Source organism: Colias philodice, chromosome 12, assembly GCF_061535455.1.
Source record: "Colias philodice isolate Cphi_HAF_F1 chromosome 12, ilColPhil1 Martin Lab GWU primary, whole genome shotgun sequence".
Lineage (NCBI taxonomy): Eukaryota > Metazoa > Arthropoda > Insecta > Lepidoptera > Pieridae > Colias > Colias philodice.
This window is the reverse complement of record NC_143097.1, coordinates 11,817,125-11,840,747: the sequence shown is the minus strand read 5'-3', so window position 1 is coordinate 11,840,747 and position 23,623 is coordinate 11,817,125. Positions and strand designations below refer to the sequence as shown.

At 38.5% G+C, this 23,623-nt stretch overlaps 2 protein-coding genes across 7 annotated transcripts in view; both read left to right on the top strand.

The window, feature by feature from the left end:
* FASN1 (Fatty acid synthase 1) overlaps nt 1-3,728 on the top strand; it is a 40,940-nt gene extending 37,212 nt beyond the window's left edge. For all 3 annotated transcript variants that reach the window (XM_089701870.1, XM_089701872.1, XM_089701869.1), the window contains 5 exons: nt 119-526; nt 754-1,088; nt 1,168-1,398; nt 1,570-1,737; nt 2,083-3,728. In XM_089701870.1, the coding sequence (XP_089557996.1) occupies nt 119-526; nt 754-1,088; nt 1,168-1,398; nt 1,570-1,737; nt 2,083-2,451 (1,511 nt within the window). In that variant the 3' untranslated portion in view covers nt 2,452-3,728. The remainder of the gene's footprint in view (nt 1-118; nt 527-753; nt 1,089-1,167; nt 1,399-1,569; nt 1,738-2,082) is intronic.
* A 10,930-nt stretch (nt 3,729-14,658) lies between these two features.
* The window catches only part of dachs (unconventional myosin-IXb-like dachs), a 38,928-nt gene continuing 29,963 nt past the window's right edge, over nt 14,659-23,623 (top strand). The window contains exons 1-4 of one of the 4 annotated variants that reach the window (XM_089701873.1): nt 14,659-14,987; nt 19,584-19,692; nt 20,749-20,958; nt 21,875-21,954. In XM_089701873.1, coding sequence (XP_089557999.1) covers nt 20,810-20,958; nt 21,875-21,954 — 229 coding nt within the window. In that variant the 5' untranslated portion in view covers nt 14,659-14,987; nt 19,584-19,692; nt 20,749-20,809. Of the gene's footprint in view, nt 14,988-19,149; nt 19,693-20,748; nt 20,959-21,874; nt 21,955-23,623 lie in introns of those variants that run through there. The other 3 variants (XM_089701875.1, XM_089701874.1, XM_089701876.1) reach the window with 3 other exon arrangements.

Here is a 23,623-nt window from a genome sequence, read left to right as displayed (position 1 = left end):
TTTTCCATATTTTTGTTTGTGGTAAAAAAAGAAGAAAATAAAACTATTATTTTGTAATTATTGATCGTATAGAATACATTGGAATGTTTATCAAAGAGGCACCGCTAATCGTTTCCAGGAACAAAGATGCTGGACGCGGCGTCGCGCGAGCTGTGCCCCGAGCTGGACTACTTCGTGGCGTTCTCGTCCGTGTCGTGCGGGCGCGGCAACCCGGGCCAGAGCAACTACGGGCTCGCCAACTCGGCCATGGAGCGCGTGTGCGAGCTGCGCCAGGCCGACGGGCTGCCCGGCCTGGCCGTGCAGTGGGGCGCCATCGGCGAGGTGGGGCTGGTGGCGGACACGATGGGCGGCGACGAGGCGGTGGTGGGCGGCACGCTGCCGCAGCGCGTGGCGTCGTGCGTGGCGGCGCTGGGCGCGCTGCTGGCGCGGCCGCACGCCGTGTGCGCGTCCATGGTGCTGGCCGACAAGCGCCGCGCCGCCGCCGCGCCCGCGCAGGACCTCGTGCACGCCGTCGCCAACATCCTCGGTCAGGGCGAAAATATTTAATTTATAGCATGATAATTTTCATATTTACGAGGAGATCGACTCGTTGTTCCTATTTGTCTTTGCTAGATAGTTTTTAAGAGACGACGATTCGATGTCGCGTCACATTCGGTCGCTCGAGTTGATGCTTATATTATTAGGAGACGCTTTTGATATTAATTATTTAAATAAAGAAGAGTTTTAATAACAATTTACTTTTTAATTTTGTAGGCATCAAAGATCCGTCCAAAGTATCGGAAACGGCCAACCTGGCGGAGCTCGGGATGGACTCGCTCATGGGCGCCGAAATCAAACAGACGCTGGAACGCGGCTACGATCTCGTGCTGGGAGTGCAAGAAATCCGCGCCCTCACTTTCGCTAAGTTAAAATCTCTGTCGGGCGGCGAAGAGAGCGCAGAGGACAAGGCGAAGGAAGCGACGAAAAAGGAGGCCGCGGGCGCCGCCTCGGACCTGGCGCAGTTCGCGAACTTGAGTGAGATCATGCCCAAGCAGGTCGTCGTGAAGCTGCCCAGCGCCGCGCCGGACTCCAAAGCCAACGTGTTCATGGTGAGTCTCCTTGTGCTTGCACCGGATGTGCTACACTACACATGTGTGTGTCTCTAACGGTGTGACGGCCCGTGCGCAGGTGCACCCGATCGAGGGCGCGGCGGGCGCGCTGCGCGGCGTGGCGCGCGGCGTGCGCGGCGCGGCGCTGGGCCTGCAGTGCGTGGCGGCCGCGCCGCTGGCCGACATGCGCGCGCTGGCCGCCTTCTACGTGCGCCACGTCGAGGCGCTGCAGCCCCACGACCCCTACACGCTGCTCGGCTACTCGTTCGGCGCCGGCGTCGCCTTCGAGATGGCGCTGCAGCTCGAGAAGGTACTCTTCGCTCTCTCTCTTACGCGATTTCACGTGCTAAATATTTTTCAAAGTCGCCCTAGTTAAATATGACTCGAATTAAAAAAGTCGACAGTTTGTTTTCTTATGATTTTTTTATGCATATTATATTATAAGTTATGACCGACGAACTAATGGCCGGCGTGCGTGCAGGAGGGCAAGCGCGTGCGCGTGGTGCTGGTGGACGGCTCGCCCGCGTTCGTGGCGGCGCACACGCGGCGCAGCACACAGAAGCGCGCCGCGCGCTCGCCCGCCACCGACGAGGCCGACGCGCTCGCGTACTTCCTGCAGCTCTTCAACGAGAAGCTCGACATCGTCAAGGTTCGTCTATATATTCTTGCCCCTCTTTAACTTTGTATAGAATTTAGATAATACTCTAGTGACTTAATTGCGCTTTTTAACTATTCGAAATAATTTCACATCTCTCGCCCTATTCGATGGACGAAGGTGAATAACGAAGCGATGTATATACGTGCACCTAACGCCTCGTGTTTAAGTCGAAAACGAAATGATCACTTTTAAAAAGATGAACTAATAAAGCGAGTCACACTATTCCGTGAAATCATCATTTATTTAAAACGACAATATTTGAGATATTATGTACGTATACATATAAACATTATTTTTATAAGCTAAGTATCTAAACGACCCGACAAACAATGGCAGGTATCGAACGAGCTCGCGAAGCTGCCTAGCTGGGAGCAGCGCGTGCAGCGCACGGTGGAGCTGGCCACTGCGGGGCCCGCCGCGGGGGCCGCAGGGCGCGACGCCGCCGCGCTGGCCGCCGCCGCGCAGTCCTTCTACCGCAAGCTCGTCATCGCTGACTCGTACACGCCCAGCGGCAAGCTGAGCGCGCCCGTCACGCTGTTCACGGCGCGCGACAACTACGTGGAGCTGGCGGCCGACTACGGGCTGAGCGGCGTGTGCGCGGGCCCGCTGGCCGTGCGCCAGCTGCCGGCCGACCACCGCTCCATCCTGGCGGGCGACTCGGCGCGCGCCATCGCCGACCACGTGTCCGAGCTGCTCGCGCAGTAGCGGCGCGCAGCACGCCGCGCAGCACGCCGCGCAGCACGCCGCGCAGCACGCCGCGCAGCACGCCGCGCAGCACGACGCGCCGCTCGCCGCGCGCGCTAGCTAGTGCTCGGTGGACGATATTAGATTTGTGGATATGGCATCAGATCTATACAGGGTGTCCCACTATTGGTATACTAAGCGCGAAGGGACTTGTAGTTTTGCCTATACTGAACACGTAAAAAATACTTAAACAACAAAATTACGTCAAAAATTTTTTGCTAAATTTTTCCTGAAAATCCATGTTTTCTTCTCTAGCTTCGCGCAGCCAGCATACACTGCTTCGCTAATGTGAGCATTTTGTCTATGAAAACATAATCTTAAACGATAGCACACGTGCTGGTGGCAAAGTTGTGCGAGTTGCTTGTTATGGGTGTACACATAGAGTTTTAAGAATTCATCTATTTGAAAAAAAAATGTGTCTGGAATTTTATAAGTATTTTTTACAAACTCGCCGTATGCAAAACTATGACCTCCTTTGAGCTTAGTATATCAACAGTGGGACACCCTGTATAGGTTTATCGCGTCGACGTGAACGCGAGAGCGACGCCGCTGGCGTTCCGCGCGAAGTCGGTTGCGGTCGCGCACGCGTAGAGCACGCGATTTTCTATTGAATTACGCACATCCGAGCGTGTCGCCCCGCAACTGCGGTCCCAGTTTGTTGCCTCCGTTCGATATCGATTCATACGTACTCGAACGATCACGATCTTTGTATTTTAGTTTGTGTCTTGTGACGTTTATTTATATTATTTAGTCGTTGACATCACAATATTTATATCAGAGACGCACGTCGCGCTGTACATAGCATTATGTACGACACGCGCGAGTCCGTTTACGTTTCGTAGACGGCCTAGCATAAGGGCCGGCGCACGCTTACCGCGTCGACGCAGGGTTTTGGGGCATGTAATAATATTATAAAACAGCTTTTCAACAATAGTACAAACCGGTAATCTAATAGTTAGGGGAAGGTTTCGCACAGTGTCGTCGCGGTAGGTGCGCTCCGCCCGCACGAGATGCCTCTCTATGTAATTTAAAGTTGCGGGGTTCTTAGTTAAATTGTATTTATATTTAAATTAATTAATTTATGTTTAGGGTCGAGCGAGGCTCGTGCTTGTGATACATAGCATTCCTCTAGTTGTAAGTGACAGTAGTTAAAACGAGAGTGTGGTTGTTGTGGTGTTTATTTAGTAACAGATTTGGCTTCAGCCCTGTGATAAATAAAAGTGCATTATTTTTATTAATCTTGTTTTCATTTCATATTCCTTTCCCTTTCCTATGCTTAAAACCTTTCTTATGGAAAATGTAATGAGTGGAGTGAGACATAATAGGAAGTTATTATATTCATCAAAATAACTTCCTATTATGTCAGATTATTAAATTGTCATTTAAAAACCTAAAATGGCTTTTGTTAAGCCATTTAAGAACGTTAAAAAATCAAAAGATTTATCTCATCTCTGGCTTATAGCCGACTAGATTTCCGCCCGCGGCGTCGCCCGCGTTTTCAAAGGAAAACCCGCATAGTTCCCGTTCCCGTGGGATTTCCGGGATAAAACCTACCCTATGTGTTAATCCAAGTTACCTTCTGTAATCGGTTCAGTAGTATTTGCGTGAAAGAGTAACAAACTCACACACACACACACACACATCCTCACAAACTTTCGCATTTACAATATTATTAGGATTAAAACTGCTTTTTACATTATCTCTCTGATTAAATTTTTTAATTTATCTATCAAATTAAATACTTACTTAATTAAATAAATAATAATATTACCTTCACAATCGCCTAACAACGGTTTAGAGCAATCTTCCGTATCCTCTCCCATCGCACGGAACCGTTGTATTAAGTTCTCTTCTGAATTATTTCTGAGAAACACGAAATATAAGGTTATTTATTATGCATACCATGTTTAAATATAAATTTATAGTTGAATCGTTTCTATCTCCTTAAATACGTATTTTATCATAATTTATCTAAGTATAATATTATTTTTTATTGACTTATCGAAATTTTCCCCACAAAGAGAAATTTTCCTGACGTATAGAAATTCTCCTGTCTTAGCGAAATTTTCTCGACTTATGGATTTTTGCGGCAAAGAGAAATTTTCCTCACGTATATAAATTTTCCTGGCTTATAGAATTTTTCTTGACGTAAAGAAATTTTCCTGGCGTATATAATTTTTACTGACGTATACAAATTTTCCTGACGTATAGAAATTTTCCTGGCTTATTGAAATTTTCCCGACGTATAGAAATTTTCCTGGCGTATAGAAATTTTCCAGACGTATAGAAATTTTTCTGACGTATAGAAATTTTCCGGACTTATGGGAATATTCCCGTCTTAAATTTTCCTTTCTTTTGGAAATTTTCCTGCCGTATAGAAATTTTCCTGGCTTATAGAATGCTGGCTTATAGAAATTTTCCCGACGTATAGAAATTTTCCTTGTTTTTTAAGAAATTTTCCTGGCTTATAGAAATTTTCCTGACGTATAGAAATTTTCATGGCTTATAGAAATTTTCCTGACGTGTAGAAATTTTCCTGGCTTATATAGACATTTTCCTGACTTATACAAATTTTCCTTATCTATATAAATTTTCCTGACGTATAGAAATTTTCCTTTCTTATGGAAATTTTCCAGCTTATAGAAATTTTCCCGATTTATGGAAATTTTCCTGACTTATAGAAATTTTTCCTGACTTATCGTAATTTTTCTGTCAATCGAAATTTCCCTAACTCATCAAAATTTAAAAAAGTTTAAATCATTTTTCTAATTTTCCTAAAATTGGAAATTTTGACGACTGATTAAAGTAAGCCACCCACCTATAATTCCCACCCACATCCCGTACGCTATGCTCTCTATCTACAGGCCACGCGTGCGCAGATGGCTCAGTATCTGCATAGCTAGCGAACGTATGGTATCTATCTATCGCCTGGTCGTTGAGCGTTCATGAACAATATCATCATCATCATTTTTATTGAAAATAATCTTCTTATATATAAAATTCTCGTGTCACAATGTTAGTCTGCATACTCCTCCGAAACGGGTGGACCGATTCTCATGAAATTTTCTGTGCATATCGGGTAAGTCTGAGAATCGGCCAACATCTATTTTTCATATGTACCACGGGCGAAGCCGGGGCGGGCCGCTAGTATTCATATATTTTTCTTTGTCCGCGGATTCCCCTGATGTTAAATTCGCATTAGTATGAGTCGTTTCACCGCTGTCAAAAGTTACCCATGGCCATGTACTTTCGCATATATAATACTAGCGGTCCGCCCCGGCTTCGCCCGTGGTACATATTTCGCAATAAAAAAGTAGCCTATGTCCTTTCTCGGGTAGCAAAATATCTCCATACCAAATTTCATGCAAATTGGTTCAGTAGTTTAGGCGTGATTGAGTAACAGACAGACAGACAGAGATTGGGACGATGTCACCTGATAGAATGTTATTTAGAATTTAACATAGTTACCTAAGTACTTGTAGTCACTAGATACTCACTGCAGGTTACCATCATACACATAAATATCACCTAAGTATACTGATTCAGAAAAATGATATCCTGACTTAATTTTCATTCAGTTATATTGACTCATTGTACGTTGTTAATACGCCTGCTTACTGCTAATAGCTCTACATCGATATGATATGTGCAAGCACACAATTGAATAAGATTTATTTTATAATTTTCTTTATACAGGGTTACTTGTAAAACACCAGCAACCTCTCGGGACAAGATAGCTAACATCATTTATTTATTTATTTATTTATTTATAGATGCACCAACAGTAACTCAATTTGTAACATTATATAAGTAATCGTACATAAAGTCTTAATCTAAATTGGCTACTCATTACAGGTACATACAGCATTACTTGAGAATTGGATTGAATTAAGTATTTAATTTAACCCGCCATTGGTGACCTCATATGTCTGTGAGACCGGGCAGTTAAAGAAACCCAAATATTTTTGTCACCGTTTATCGAATTGCACTGTGGTTTCGAGTAGCTGCCTAATTTCGCGCCCCCAACCCTACCCCTACCCCACGACAGTGACGCGGGCGCACGTTACTGAGTTTTGGCCCCAACCCGGTGCGTGAGACCGGCGTCACCAACTAAGTAAGTAAAATGGTTATTGTGTATTTTTTTTATTTTACTTATTTTGATAAAGCTATTGTTGTAATTTATAGTTTAATCATATAATTCTATTATTAGTAAGCGTTTTGCTAGATTTGATCGATATTTTACAAGAAATTCCGTGTTTTTTGTTCAAATTGTGAACACTGTTTCAGCATGTCTTACGAAAGTAATCAGTGTCGTCTCGAGGCCCTTTTGCAAGAAGAAGTATCTGATGAGGACAGATTACCAATGTCATCGGAAAGTGAATCTGGAAGTGACTTCGAACCAGATATTTTCGAACCAGATCGCACGTAGTACCAATAACTTGCTCTAGTTGTTTGGCTGTTGAAGATGAGTGATTTTAGTATTGTATATTTTTTTTTTTGGTCGAAGTATTACCATTTATGTTACTTCATTTTATGTTTTCAGTGTCATAAGACTGACTTAGCCTAATTTTACTGTTAAATAATTAAGATTGATGCTTTATTTTTGAGTTTTAAAAAAACTTTGGTAAAATACTTGACAATTTTAGTTATTTCAAAGATGTTGTTTTATGCTAATAAAAGAGATTTGATTTATTATATACCTATGTTTTATTGACAATAAAAGATCAAATTTTATATCTATCCCAATGAAAAGTAGCATGAACCGTAAATTACAGATAAACTCGTAGTCAAAAACCCCGGTGCGTGAGACCGGGGTCACCAACGCTGTAAGTCAAATTCACGTCACCAATGGCGGGTTAAATAATTATACACAGAAAAAAAAAATGTCAGATATAGAGCAATGTGAAAACAATATTCATAACATATATCATAAGTAACAACATTTGTTCTACGACTTTTGGCATATCGCAATACATTATTTTTAAATGATTTTTTAAAAGTTTTAATTGTACTCTCTTAACATTTGTAAATTGTAAGTCTATGTTCTATTCATTATCGAAAGGACTACGCGACGCCTCCTTTCCCCTCTCGTTCGCTTCTTGTTTACGTAATTTTTGGGATGCGCGTAGAGTTTATAATATTCAAACGGAAAATTAAATGAATATTTTATATTTATGAAAATAAAATCTAACAAATTATCAAAAGACGTAGAACAAATGTTGTTACTTATGATGTTAGCTATCTTATCCTGCGAGGTTGCTGGTGTTTTACAAGTAACCCTGTATATAAAAAGTACGTGCAGTAGTTGTGGGCGCATAAAGCACAACCACGTTGAAATGTATATATTAAATTAAAACTTAAAAGTAAGAAAAAAGGCAATGTTGAGTGAAATAGAAAATAGAAATAGAAATAGAAAGCGTTTTATTTGCCACCATGTAACTCTTAGTATAATATACACAAAACAGAAAAAAAAAAGAAAGTAATGGAGGCAAAAAGGACTCCCCGTCAGCAAAGCAGCAACCATTATTTAAAATGTATTGCTGCACTGATTTTCAGAGGAGACCACGTGACTGTACAGATGCAATGATTCAGTATTAAATGATACATATAATTATGAAAGTGTGTTTATGTAGCATAGGTAGAGAAAAAATATAATGTGCACCTTAATTTTATTTTGCGAACAGTGGGAGAGTGTTAGATATTATATAAATACACAATAAAATACCTTAAAATGATCAATGGCTCAAATATGTGGCGACGGGCCGAACTCCTATCGGTAATTGCTTCTGATGCTGGAGCAACAAAAACCTCAGACGTTTTTTAAAACATGGCACTGAAGAAAGATTTCGTAAAGGGGGAGGTAAATTATTCCAGCACTTTGAAGCAGCATAACGGAAACTACCACGAAATGACGAAGAGAAATGTTGCGATAACTTAATGCTTCCGGAATTAGCGAACCTAGTATTATAATCATTTTTGGCCCAGCCAAGTTTATGATGCAAGTACGCAGGTTTATCGTTCTTAACAACACTGAACAAAAGTACGCTAAAATGTAGTTCTCTCCTGAAAGTCATAAATAGCGAGTTGGATTTGTTAAAAAATGGAGAGATATGCGCTCTTCGAGGGATACAATAGCAAAAGTGCTCATTGAGCAGTCTCTACGACCGTCTACCTACTAAAAGAGTCGCTGAAATGTGTTTTGGCCATAGTAAACGGAGTAGGAGTAACGAATTTAATTCGAGTCGTCTTTCCCATAAGTTAACCTTACATTTTAGGTATATAAAATTTTGTTAATTGTTTACCTACTTGTCAACATCTTAAAAATAAGTGAATTTAGGTACACGCCCACAACCTTTAACATGAGGAACATAAACACGTTGCTTGGCCATTATACAAAAAAATAAAATAGCTACGGATTGATTTTTAATGTAATTTTATAATCAAAATAGACGTTAAAATTGCCTGTGCTAAATAATGATTTAGATTAAGATTATCCCATATCTATAATCTAAATTTAAATCATTGTTATAATCGTAAGTAGTTGTGTTATGGGCGAATGAAACGGGCTCGTAAAGCGGCAGTGCGTACACTCAGTACAGCCGTACAGTGCAGCGCCAGCGTAGGAAACTCGAGCCTGAGAAATATTCATATTGTTTGAAAGTAATTCACAACGGGTGCGTGCGCGGCGCCGCCCCTCTAATGAGGGCCAGCGCGCCCGCGCCTCTGCTCTGCGAAACGCGATATACGCTCATTACTCACTAATTATTATCATTCTCGTTTGAGATTCACGTTCCAATATTCCCATACTTGGTTCGCACGTTGCCTTCATTAACCGAGATTACGATAACTTACCTTTTTTAGTGTTAGGTATTCATCGCTTTTTCTTCCCAACGGGTAGAGATGTATAATGAATTGCATTCAGCTCTAAGTGATACCAGTGTCCATATATTATGACATGCTATTTATCCCATGTCGAACTGTAGGTAGTTTAAAAAGTCCTATGGAGGTCCAAAATTATTCAGAAATCACAAAAAAATATTTATTTTTTTAAGAAAATTTTGGAAAGTCAGTTACTTAATACTTATTTTACATTAATCTTAATACATATATGTATATATATATAAATCTCGTGTCACAATGTTTGTTCTCAATGGACTCCTAAACCACTTAACCGATTATAATAAAATTCGCACACCATTTGCAGTTCGATTCAACTTGAGAGATAGGATAGTTTAAACATGTAGGTACCACGGGCGAAGCCGGGGCGGACCGCTAGTCATTAATAAACATTTTGCAGGTGTCTTTAGAAAGACAAAAGTTATCATATTATCAGCTGCTTCCTGACGCATGTATAAAATATTATTAGGTCATCATATTTATTGTATTGTAACTATAAAATGAATAAATAAAAAAATACCTAAGTAACTACTTAAATCTTTTTATCACAAAAACTGAAAACATCTTTGAGACTCTGGCTTATTGATAAACTCTCATGTGTTTGTTGGAAAGAATATCGTACCTACCATGCCAGATGGGGTTTAATATTATGGCGTGTTGTTAATTTATTTGCTATACCTAGAGCGTCTTAAATCTCTTAATCAACGTCTCATAACAATGCACTGCCCATGAAAGTTTCTCGAGTGAAATCATGCGATAAGGTTGCTACCCGTGAGAATCCTTTCTGCGACAATTAAATAATGTTAGCACTGACAAGTTTTCATTCATATTTTTATCAACACATCGTTAAATACCTACATACTTATTAATTTGTAATAAACTAAACGATCTAACACCCTGAGTTGTGTAAATGAAAACAATCAAATAGACAGCGTAAATAGTCTCATAAATGTGAGCAGCTACTTCCAGAACAAATGTAATAAGTTACCGCTCGATTGTATAATGCGTGTAAAAGTAAACATGTATGATTGCAATTGCTTCATTTCTTGCGTCGAGTCGTATTACGGTTCCTGCGAGCAGGTTGCGGGTTGCCGCAGCTCGCGGCCCGGCTGCACGCACATTAGTATGCCGCGCGGCGCGTCGCCGACAGAAACACGTGTAACACGCGGGCGTCTCCCGCCGGCGCGCGTGAGTCGGAGCGGGCGCGGCGCGAGCGACCGGAAGAACGTACCGCCATGTCTCTATCCATCAATGTGCTATCAGCCGCGACTAGATCGAGGCCCACACCGATGCTCCAACTAATTGGAAGCGATCGCTTGTTAAATTGGCTTCTTGGTTGTACGTGTGTTTGTAATTAAAAGATTCAAGAAATAATTGTGAATATACATATATAATTATAATAAACACATTTTAATGATGATCACTATTTGTTTTACTTTTGCTCCGTTGACAAATCACGTTTAATTACCTACATAAAAAAGCTATTTATAAGACTCTAGATTTCCGTGAGCTTTCTGTGTTCTGCTAGGGAGATTGAGATTATTTTTTCTTATATAGTTCCATTGCTGGTCGGTGGTCGAACCGTTTGGTAATGGGCTGTTCGCACTTCGCCCATCACCCAGCATGCATGGGTGGACCCATCCATCCCACCCATCAAGGACATGATTAAACGGCGAAATGAAAAACTGAAATTTAAGCAATTCTTGATATCTGTAGATATAAACCTAGAAGCATCTAGAGAGTTAGATTTATTACAATAACACTGTCACAATGACACAACCGACACAACCATAAAGCGCGTCACACACGGTGAAGATACTACAGTAGCACCTCTATAAGTCGAATATCAAGGGAGACGCCAAAAAATTCGAGTTATAGAGTTTTCAACTTATGGAGGATTTCGACTTAGGCGGATTTTGATTCGACATAAAGAGTTTGAGGTTTATTCTTATAAATTTTGAATTAGGGAGGTAAAATAAATTAAAATTCAACTTGCAGAGGTGACAAACATGTTTTTATTTATGACAAATCAACATTATTTCAAATCATTTTAAAATAAAAATATGGCATTAAAAAAGTATTTATTATATTATTTGCTTTAGATAATTTGGTTGCTATTTCAGTATTTTTTTTGCTTTAGATAATTTGGTTGTTCTCTAGCATTGTCTAATCTATAAAGAGCAGAAAATTCTTCTTCTTCAGAGATACTGGTTTGCTCTATAAAATTTCGTAAGGTATTCAATGCGGTTCTTGCCTCTTTGATGGAAACCTATGGAGCGCATGTACTATTCACGTCTTCTATGTCATGTTAATCATTAGTATCGGTTTTCTGAGCTACTGAATCGATAATTTCGTCATTAGATACGTAATGCAAACACGTGTTTACATGAGTCATAAATTTATTATCGTATACTGCTAAAATGTTTTCTAAGAAACAATAGTGTAGGTACTTGCACTGTCGGCAAGTTGTTAAAGTCGGTAACTTATTTTTGTTCGAAAATAGAGGTGATAAATTCCAAATGATCGAGTTATAAAGGTTGTAAAATAAAACGTTGCTATGTTCGAGATACAGAGGTCAAATTTAATTTTTCGAGTTATAGAGTGAAAATATGTACCAAAATGGCTTGGAGGGACTCGGTGATAATTTCGACTAACAGAGGGTCAAGATTTCAAGTAACGGAGGTTTTCGGGTTTGAAGGGAAGGGAACAAGACATTTTTTCGAGATTTGGAGGTTTTTGACTTATCGAGGTTCGACTTAACGAGGTGCTACTGTATAATATTTTATGTTAAGATTCTCTAATATAAAATATTACAGTATCTTAAGGTATCCGGTATCAGCGTTCTGACCATCATTTTTCTTTTTGTCATTGCGTACTAAGACCCCTGTAGAACCGCCATCCTGTTACAAATGACCCGAAACAACACATGACAAAATTTCGGATCATTTGTAACAGGATGGCGGTTCACCGTGTGTGACGCCTTTAACTAGGCCGCACAATGCCAACAAATTAAGTAAAGAATCAATGACATCAATTGACCTGCTGTTTAATTATTATTATTATCACTAGTTAAAATTATAATACCACACTATAATATATTAATAAACACTAAATAGTATTTTACACATTAAATAGATATAATTCGTTTCGAATCACACCTTTAAAAGAAAATACATTTATTTCAAAAACATACTATTGAAAGTGTATTTAATAATTAAAATGTGATAGGAAATCTAATAATATAAATATATTGTCGGGTTTGGACTGCACTCATATTGGTGGTTTGATTTGTATGACGCGAACGTGGTCATTGGTTATACGACACTTGCACACTCCTAAATTATCAATTGAAAAGTTTCGTTGGATGTTAGAAAATATTTATGTAAGTCACGCTTGAGTATATACAGGGTGTCCCACTGTGGTATACTAAGCTCAAAGGAGGTTATAGTTTTGCATACGCTGAGTACGTAAAAAATACTTATAAAATTCCAGACGAATTTTTTTTTCAAATAAATGAATTCTTAAAACTCTATGTGAACACCCATAACAAGCAACCCGCCCAACTTTGCCACCCGCACGTGAGCTATCGTTTAAGATTATGTTTTCATAGACAAAATGCTCACATTAGAGAAGCGGTATATGCCGTCTGCGCGAAGTTAGAGATGAAAACATGGATTTTCAGGAAAAATTTAGCAAAAAATTTTTGACGTAATTTTGTTGTTTAAGTATTTTTTACGTGATCAGTGTATGCAAAACTACAAGTCCCTTCGCGCTTAGTATACCAATAGTGGGATACCCTGTATATGTATATTATACTTATTTTGGTGGGATTCGTCTTAAGTGCCGTCATAAATTAACGCCTTCAAGTATCTATAAACACACTCAAATTTTAATTTAATGATCAATTAATAATCACTCTACCTAATTTTTTATGGGCTCGTCGCTGACCTGCATAAAAATACCTACCATAAAATAAATGTTAATATGTAGATGAGAGTGGATCCACTAATGTGGAATATTCTACGTTCGGATTGTGGTCAATGGTTTATTTATAAAGTATGTTGGGGTCAGCGTAGCGACGAGTCTCGGCCGCGTGTCGTTGGCGCGACATAAAGTGTAACCCAACTCCCGACTCTCAGCCCGCGGGCCGCGACCGCAGCCGCCGCGCTCGAGTTGCATAGCTGCACTGCACTCGTCTAAGGAGTTATAGCTTGTACTAAGCGACACGTATTTTCCTAGCTCTATAACAATAGAATGTTGGATTTTTTTGCTTTCGTGACCTTATGCGGCTAATTTTATGTAATTGGGATTGTTATTATACTAGAGAGCTTTAACAGGAATACAGTTTTGCAAATATATTCAGTCAAAACGAGGACGAGAGAGCGCAACTTCATAGTGAATAAAAGAACGTATTGAATTAACTTATATTTTTATCTTTAAGGCATTTTCTATAAAAAGCAACACTACCTATATAAAATCATTGCGAGTTTCCCGGTAAATATAATGACTCTATCGGATCCATATTTTAGACGATGATAAGAAAGTTCTCGGATAATATCACAAAAAGCGACGATCGCACGGAGATAAATCAATGCGATACAATTAGTGCCTAATTAACTCGACGAAGGCTGTCGGTGGCCGGAGCGGCGACGGCGGCCGACGCGGCGATGCTGATGCGATGTGACGTGAAGCGACCCCGCAAAAAATATAGAGCAACCTCTTCACAGTTACGTGGAGGAGTGCTGAGGGCTGAGCTGAGCATCGTAGCTAGTCGAGAGTGCGCGCCCGCGAGCGACGCGCGCGCCGACGCGACCCGCGACCTGCGCCCGCCCTGCCCCTGCCCGTGTACACGCGCGATCTATTCACACCTGTTAGCCATAACCTACAGTGAAAAGTGATTTGGTGTTCATTTTAAAGTGTTATTTATCAGTAGAGCCTAGAGGTAGTCTTATTGTGGATTACAGTAGTTAGTTCGAAGTTAATATTAAAGTGTTTTTATCGATTTTCTTTTTCATTTCATGAAAACTTAAAGCATAAAAAATCTTTAATAACGGTCATAAAAGCTCGCTATTTAAATATTAAGGTTAGACTCAAATATTTTGAAAAAAAACCTACCTGCTATACAAAAATAAATAAAGAGATCAGCTAGTATAGAAAAAAAAATATGATGAATTAAATTTTTAACAACATACATATTGTTTTTTTCTTATCGCGTATTGTATTTGAAGATTCAATGTTAGATTCAATGTTCAATGTTAGATTCAAATTCAGCTTATAAAATGTCGAAGTGATCATTCAGTTGTTTGCCGATGGCTGTAATTCTGCGAAGTCTTAATTGGACCTCAAATTATGCGCATAGTATTAATTGAAATTGACCATCGGCTTCCATATAAAGACTGAGTACCAGAGCGTTGGTGCAGCGCATCCCGCAGCCGCAGACCGCACGTCAGCCGCGGGACCAATTTGCTCAGCAGGAGGCAGGCCTTTGCAATGTTTTTAAAGTACTTTGCGGCTTTCACAGATTTCAATTTACAATGTGTCAAGTTGTGGCTGATCGTACGGTTTCAGCGACATTATATTTGGGAAATTAAAAAAAATAGGTAGGTATACATGTTTTGTAATACAGATCTTTACGACAATATATGCTTCGAGAATATTATTCTTTTTTTGCTAGTACCTATAATTTTGAAATATCTAGAAAAAGCTAACTAAGCGTGTTAGCTTCTAACATAACAAATATAGCAATTCAGAGCACTCAAGTGTTCACTTCAAAGGATAAAGCGTCCAGTTAATTCATTACCATTAAAGAGAGATAACATTTCAATTACAGTAATTGCAGAAAAAGGTCCTAACGAGGTTTTCATTGAATAAAGTGAATCGTATATGCTTATCGCGATCCGCGGTGAACTATGTCACACGCGGTGCGGCCTGTGTGGTGCAGCGGTGCAGCGGTGCGGCGCCGCGCGCGCTCGTCCGACCTCTTCCTTAACAGGAGCTGGTTCCGCGAACCTTCGCTCTCTCTGTCCTCCGCGCCCCTGACAACTGTTATAATACGTGCTCGGGAGATAGGGCCTCATTATATCCCTTGTTTGATTACACTTGTGACGTTCCTCTTGATTCCTGTTTATATGCATTTTATTCACATAAGATCGATTATATGCTGATATTTATTTAAATGGGATTTATAATTAATAACGGTTTGCAACCTCAATAAACGATGTCCTAGATCTAACAGTAGGTATGTAAACTGCTCATTAAGAATGAACTCTCAATTTTTAAAAAAGAATAGAGTGGTGAAACTTAATTTCATGAAAGCTGATTATGAAGTTATCAAAAGCAAACTTTATGAAATTGACTGGAATGCGGAATTAGCCACCATAAATAAGGTAGACGATATGGTAGAAAAGTTTTACTCCATTATTAATCATATTATTGAGGACAATGTTCCCAAAAAACATATGCACAAAAATTATTTGTATCCTGTTTGGTATGGTAAAAATTTAATAAAACTTTTAAAAGAAAAAGAAAAAATAAGAAAAAAATTTATGAAATATAAAAATCCTTTAGATAAACTGGAGTTTAACTTAGCGAGAACTCGATGTCATAACGAGATTAAGCTAAGCTACCAAAAATATCTTAAAAACGTCGAAGTATCTTTAAGTAATAATAATATAAAAGCTTTTTGGTCGTATATTTCCGCCAAAAGAAATTCTAAAGGTATAATACCGGAGGAAATGCTTCTTAACAATGTTGTTTATTCCTCTCCTGCAGATATATGTAGTGCCTTTGTTGAACACTTTTCTTCCGTGTACTTATACCAAAAGTAATTGGATTAATTTAGTACAGCTTATAGATGAAACTTCTCCTCGAAATAATATTTTGGATAGAATTGTATTGGATAATGCCTCAGTGATAAAATCCTTTAGAAAATTGAATATCAATAAGAGCGCTGGACCCGATGGTATCCCTCCTGTTTTCGTTTCTCGTTGTGCTGATTGCCTTTCAGTGCCATTAAACATAATATATAATAAATCTTTAAATAGCGGTTATTTTCCCTCACAGTGGAGGACATCTAATATAGTTCCTATTCCTAAAAGCGGCGAAGCTAGAGATATTCAAAACTACAGACCCATTTCACTGTTATCTGTGTTTGCAAAATGCTTTGAATCGCTGATATACCCATATTTAACATACCACTTAAAGGCCGAATTAATACCTGAACAACATGGTTTTCGTAGTGGGATGTCTACCTTAACTAATCTGGTCACTTACACTGATGATTTGTGTGATGTTATTGATAGAGGTCAAGAAATAGATGCAATATATATGGATTTTAGTAAGGCATTCGATAAGGTGGATCATTCGCTGCTGCTTAAAAAGTTGTCAAGGGTTGGTATTCATGGTCTAATGTTAAAGTGGTTTGCAACTTACTTAGGCAATAGAACGTCAAAAGTTACGGTTAATGGTTATGAATCGCAGCCATTTGTAGCTACTTCGGGTGTTCCCCAGGGCTCGCACTTGGGGCCTATTCTGTTTTTAATTTTTATTAATGATTTGTCCTATGAAATTAATCACTCAAAATTTATACTATTCGCGGATGACCTTAAAATATTCAAAAATATACATAATACAGAGGATGCTAAATTTCTTCAAGACGATCTAAATCGAATCTCAGAATGGACAGTATCTAATAAGCTACCGTTAAATATAAATAAATGCAAATTTATAAAATTTCCCAAAAAGTTACGACCTCAATCATCTTCGTATTCCATAAATAATATCATCCTTGAGGAGATAACCCAAGTGCGAGACTTAGGAGTAACATTTGATAAAAAATTAGGTTTTATTCATCACATTAATAATATAGTAACGAAATCTCTAAAACTTCTTGGGTTTGTATGGAGAAATTGCAAAATGTTCAAAAGTGTGCTACCTATAAAAATTGTATATTGTTCATTAGTAAGATCTCTCTTGGAATATTGCTCACCAGTCTGGAATCCATCTTATCGATGTCACATAAAAAGACTTGAGTCTGTACAGAAAAAGTTTCTTTATCTACTTACTTTTCATCAGCAAAAACTTAAATCTTTAAAATCATACGACCTCAGATTAAACTTTTTTAAAATGGAAAGTCTTAAACATCGGAGATGGATGGCAGATCAAATGTTGTTATATAAAATTGTTACAAATTCGTATATTTGTCCTAATCTTCTATCAAAAATTAATATAGCTGTTCCAAGGAGATACTCTAGGAAAACCAATGTATTTTTTGTCAAAAGATATAGAACCAATTTAGGCTTCAACAGCGTCATTGCTAGAGTTTGTCGGGAACATAATAGATTATTTAATAGCACAAAAGTTGACATCAACTTTCTTAGTTTGTTTGCATATAAAAGCGTTTTACATAAAAATTATACTGATGAGAATAATGTTTTCTGATTAGAATTTATACTACGATTAGAAGCTATAATTTGATACAACTCAAAAATGCATGTTGTATTTGCCTGTAATTGGATCTACATCTTGCTATGCATGCTAATTTATGTCACATACTCAAAATATATTATAAATAATTTGGAAAATCCAAAAGTGCACGCCTCATAATTTTTTTTTAATAAATATTTATTAATTATTATTTTTGTTTATTTAATAACAATTAAACCGCATCGAATCAGACCCTGAAAAATGAAAGGGTTCTATTCCTGAGCATACTCAAGCGTAAGAGAAAAAAAAAGACTCGATTAGTAAAGTATTTCGGTCGCTATCGTGTTAACAAGAAAAAGGATCCGCACATACAGACACACGGACGTCCAAGACAGAACTTTTTTAAACTGTTTTTTAACTAGTTTAAATAACAAAAATGACATCAAAAATATCATGAACGTTAAAAATAGTGTTTTTTCTTAATATGTGTGTGTATGTATTATCTTACAAGTGCAATGTATGATACATAAAGACATTTTAAGTTTGAAAAATCAGATGTTTTGCGCGAAGTGACAGTAGTACCCACCTCAACGCTTCGCTTATGAGGCGTGCAATATAAGATGTACATCTGTTGGCAAATCAAATAAATAAATAAATAAATAAATAAACTCTAACGACTAACCTCGCTAGGTTTTTGATGATTATGATGACCTCTAGGCTCTAGCTAATTAATTGTTGTTCTTAATTGCCTATAGACTACAGGCCCGTGTTGAAAAAATTATGGGTTATTTGACCCACCAGGTGACCTATCTAGAACGATATAAGAGCATAAAATAATAAGATTCAGCACTATGACGTCACTTGTAAGCTGTCCACCTGAGTGCAGATGAGAATTCGAAGGTTCAGGTAGAGATTTTCTCCCCTTGTCTCCATGATTTTTGTACGGCGTTGCGGAATAATTGATTAAAAGTAGTATAGAAATAGTATGACACAGATGCCGTACAAAATCAAATGACCAAATTTACCCCGGCAACTGTCGAAAAATAAAAATAAATTCCGACTTTGTGGACCACCATTTTTGTACGGCATCTGTGTCATACTATTTCTATACTGCTTTTAAGCCATTATTCCGCAACGCCGTACAAAAATCATGGAGACAAGTGGAGAAAATCTCTACCTGAACTTTCGAATTCTCATCTGCACTCAGGTGGACAGCTTACGAGTGACGTCATAGTGCTGAATCTTATTATTTTATGCTCTTATATCATTCTAGATAGGTCAGGTGGTGGGTCAAATGACCCATAATTTTTTCAACATGGGCCTGTAGTCTACTATAAATAGCATTAAATTCTTAAAGACTCGTGAGGACTGTTATCGTAAATGTAGAGACGCGGCCGTTGTAAGTAATGGCTATTCCGAAATGGATGATATAAACAAGTGCAATACAGAAACATGAAAGGATGACATTTCGTCGGGCTGAGACGGGTGCTCTCGAATTTTGAATTCAACAAAAAGCGTGCGCGGCATTCCGCAGGCCGCTCGCCACTGCGCCGCACCCGCCGCACCGGCCCCGCGCCGCCGCTTCACTCGCCGGTTAAGTCTTCGATAGATCGAATTGGTCACACGATTATTTAAGAATAACGACCGCCTTAAATTGAAGAAAAAAATGGGGATGCGTTAATGTCTTGAATAAATTTTGTTAACTCACCGCTCGTAATGAGGCGCGCGCACGCGGACTGTTTACTAAACAACGTTCAATATTTCGGATGCAGTGATCTCGAGCTGGCGATACAGTGTTAATAGACGATTAAAATGCTCTAAAATGATCTCGGTAATTCGGTGCGTTACCTTATTAAGGAAACATTCTTATTATCGGCGCAGGTATGTACCAGTGTTTTATATTCTATTATTGTGTGGCTCAAAATGTTATCAACTCGATCACTAGCAATCATTATGAAGAGAACAATTCCGACAGTTTTATGGATTATAATGTATTTTTAAGAATTTTTTCGATACAAAGTTTACAATTATCTTGTAAACTTAAGGAAAAGCTCCCACGCCAATGATGTAGCTCATTATCAAGTGGGGCTTTCAATCAGTACGCGGGGTAACGTATTGAACTCTGATTTTACCGCTGAAAAATTTCCACAATACTTGGAATGAACGTACTACATACGTATTTAGTGTGATCGTTAAGTGTGCACAGGCGATTATTCCGTAACTATGGCAGATATCAAAAAACTTTATACTGATATCGAAAGCCCTTTACCTAATGAGTAAAATGACAACAATAACTTTTGAAAAATAAAACGGGAAATATCCAAAAATTTTACACCAAACACTCCCCATACCTACATTTAGTATGAGATATGACTATCCTAAACATGTACTTAATATGAAAAATTTTGGTTCTTTTTTTTGAATTTGTGCTTAAGCACAAATTTTAATAAAAATTCATTTAGAAACTGTAAACAGAGCTCGATGTGGAATACAAGGGTATTCCAAAACGAGGACGTCACTTCAAACATTTGCTTTGACCACAAAATGTATGGAAAATTCAATGTAGGAGTGTTTAACGTAACTTTTTTGGATATTTCCCGTTTTATTTTTTAAATGTTATTATTGTCATTTTACTTATTAGGTAAAGGGCTTTCAATATCAGTTTAAAGGGTTTTGATATCTGCAATAGTTACGATTACACCCTGTATACATATTATGAATAAACTATATGTTGAAGATAATGTTAAACCTTGTATACCATTCGTGAAAAGGTTGCCGCCTCGTTTTTCGGGATCAGATCGAGTGGATCTGCTATTAAAATTCTTAAAAAATGAGTATTTTGATTCAGTCAAAATTAGTACTTTGATTCAGTCTAAATATTTTTTTTTATAATAATTGGAATAATTGGAACATCGAGTTTGTGTTGTGTATTGGCAGCAGTTCTCCTGTCACGTGTGATAAGTGAGCCGCAGCAGGGTTGCGACGCGATGCGCGTGGCATGCTGCTGCCGGACCAAACGTATGAGGTGGCCGCACCCGCCGCACCCGCCGCGCCGCCCACCTCGGCGTCGCTGGCGGTGCTGCTGCGCGCACACCGCGTGCGCCCTGACTTCTTCTGCGCTTACCGGTCTCGACGCCATTCGAGGAGGTGTGTTACAATTCAATATTCATATGAATGAAGTCTCCATATATATAAGTAAAAATAATTCAGCGAAACGAAGCATCACTTTACAAACAGGAAAATAAATATATTATATTATAATGCAAAAACTAGTTACATTATTTTGATTCGTATTGTAATGTTTAATCAGCGTTTTTAACTTTCACATTTATAATATTAGTAGGACAAATCGGCATTTCTTTATCAATAACATATTTTCCAATTTGTCACTTCTCACTGTATATCCGCAATAATGTTATCGTAGAGTTTATTTCATACCGTGTAGAATCTCGTGTGTATCCCAAAAGTAATGTTCATGGTACAATTATTTAATTACAATCTAACTAGTTTCGTTACGATTTATGCGAATTGATGGTTCACAATCACGTATCGTATACAGTTAGTAATAAAAATAGAAATACCTCGTTGGATCGATATTCAACGTTACCATTTATCACGCCAATTTAAATAAAACGTTTCCTGTTATTAAGTAAAAACAGTTTATGATTTGATGAATATCAAAGGAATTATGATTAGCCATAGCCATGCCACAGCATACAATTCGTAACGTATATTATGATTGATGTCACTTAACTTTCAAGTAAATGGCTCTATGATATATACATACTACAATATAATAAACTAGCTTCCGCTCACGACTATGTACGTGCATCCCCGTTTTTCCCCGTTCCCGCAAGAATTTCGGGAAATCCTTTCTTAGCGGATGCCTACGTCCTAACATCTACCTGCATGCCAAATTTCAGCCCGATACGTCCAGTGGTTTGGGCTGTGCGTTGATAGATCATTATATCAGTCACCTTTGAGTTTTATATTTATATATATATAGAATCTATGAGCAAGTTGTATTTGTGTTAAATAAATTATTGATAATATGTGTGTACAGATCGTCGCGGATGGTCGAGGAAGAGAAGGAAAAGACGGCGAGCGAGCCGCGTCCGCAGCGACGCGCCCGAGTCCGGATCGGTGCGTACCCTACGTTAGCACTTAGCAGTTACATATTAATATACAGTGCTTAGCGCAGTTGTGTAAGAATAATAATAGATTAATAAACAGGTGACAGGAAGTGTAACAACCATCGAAAGCTCTATTAATCTTAACTATATATAATGCCTCTACATTTCAAATCAAACTTTTATTTATTCAGTATATTATTCAGACATATTTTAGAAAAACTTTTAAATCGTGATAACATAGTTTTACCAATTACCACTGCTTCGGAAAGCAGTTTTTACGGAGAAGAACCGAGAAGAAACGCCGTAAATTTTATTTCCCATCGTGCATAATGATGTCTGTTGTTTCTGATTAAACCTCAGTAAACGCATAAATTACGGGAATTATAAATTCCCTTCAATTACGGATTAAAGCGCTGATGGTGAAAGATTAAGTCGATCGGCCGATCGCGATAAAGCTAGTGCCTCCTTAATTGACTGCGTGTGCGCCGCGCGGCGACTCCGCGACACCGCGCCATTGTGTCGCCCGAACCGAACTGCTACTGCGGTACACTGCTCTCTAAATACTATACAAAAGGACATTATAGCAGAACTATGTAATATATGGAGTACGCAGGTCTTCAACGTACTAATGCGACCATATTATAGACTGCGCGTAGATAGAAATAAAATGTTTTCCGTTTTATTTATTCAATTGAAGATTCGATATATTTATTTTACACTGACTGCCGATTTATGTAACAGGTGCGAACTACTTTTCCTCGTGTTCTATTATGAATAATATGTATATCATAATATCGAACTTACTTGTAAATTGTAATAAATTAAAACACGAAGCTTTTAAAAGCTAAATTCTATAAAAAGTGATTACGATGGTTATCTGCCTTCAAGATAATGAAACGTATACAAATACCACGTACATCAGTCGGCGTGTCCGCAGCCTCCTACCATTAAGACATTAATTTAATCAGCGCCTCTCATCGCACGTAATCGCACGTCGTATTAACATTCTATGGGCGTCCAATGCAACTTCGCCGGTCGCGCTGACCAGTCGCCACTGGTAAGCAATCAGCTGAAATTAGAGCGATTAATCTTCAATCATAATTCATAATTATATGTTAATTGCAGATAATGCCGGAGAAATAAACCAGCATGTAGAGCATGTAGAGACCTTACTTTACGTTTTACCCGCGTTTATTTATCCAGCCCAAAATATGAAGTATTCTTTCTCTATTCTGATTTAAACATTTTTCACTTCAACATTTTATAAAAGATAACTAGTAATAAAACTACCGTTTAAAATTATGATCGTCGCAATTTATATACGATTTTACAGAATACAGATGTTATCGAGCATAACCCATGAGCTTACCGTTCAAATATATATTTTGTACTAGGATTCCGCCCGCGGCTTCGCCCGCGCAGTCAAAGAAAAACCCGCATAGTTCCCGTTCCCGTGGTATTTCCGGGATTGCGTCATTTTCCCGGGATAAAAAGTAGCCTATGTCCTTTCTCGGGTATCAAAATATCACCATACCAAATTTCATGAAAATTGATTCAGTAGTTTAGGCGTGATTGAGTTACAGACAGACAGACAGAGTTACTTTCGTATTTATAATATTAGTATGGATTTCCTCCGATTAAGTTACATACTTAAATTCTGTGACACTAACATGAAAATA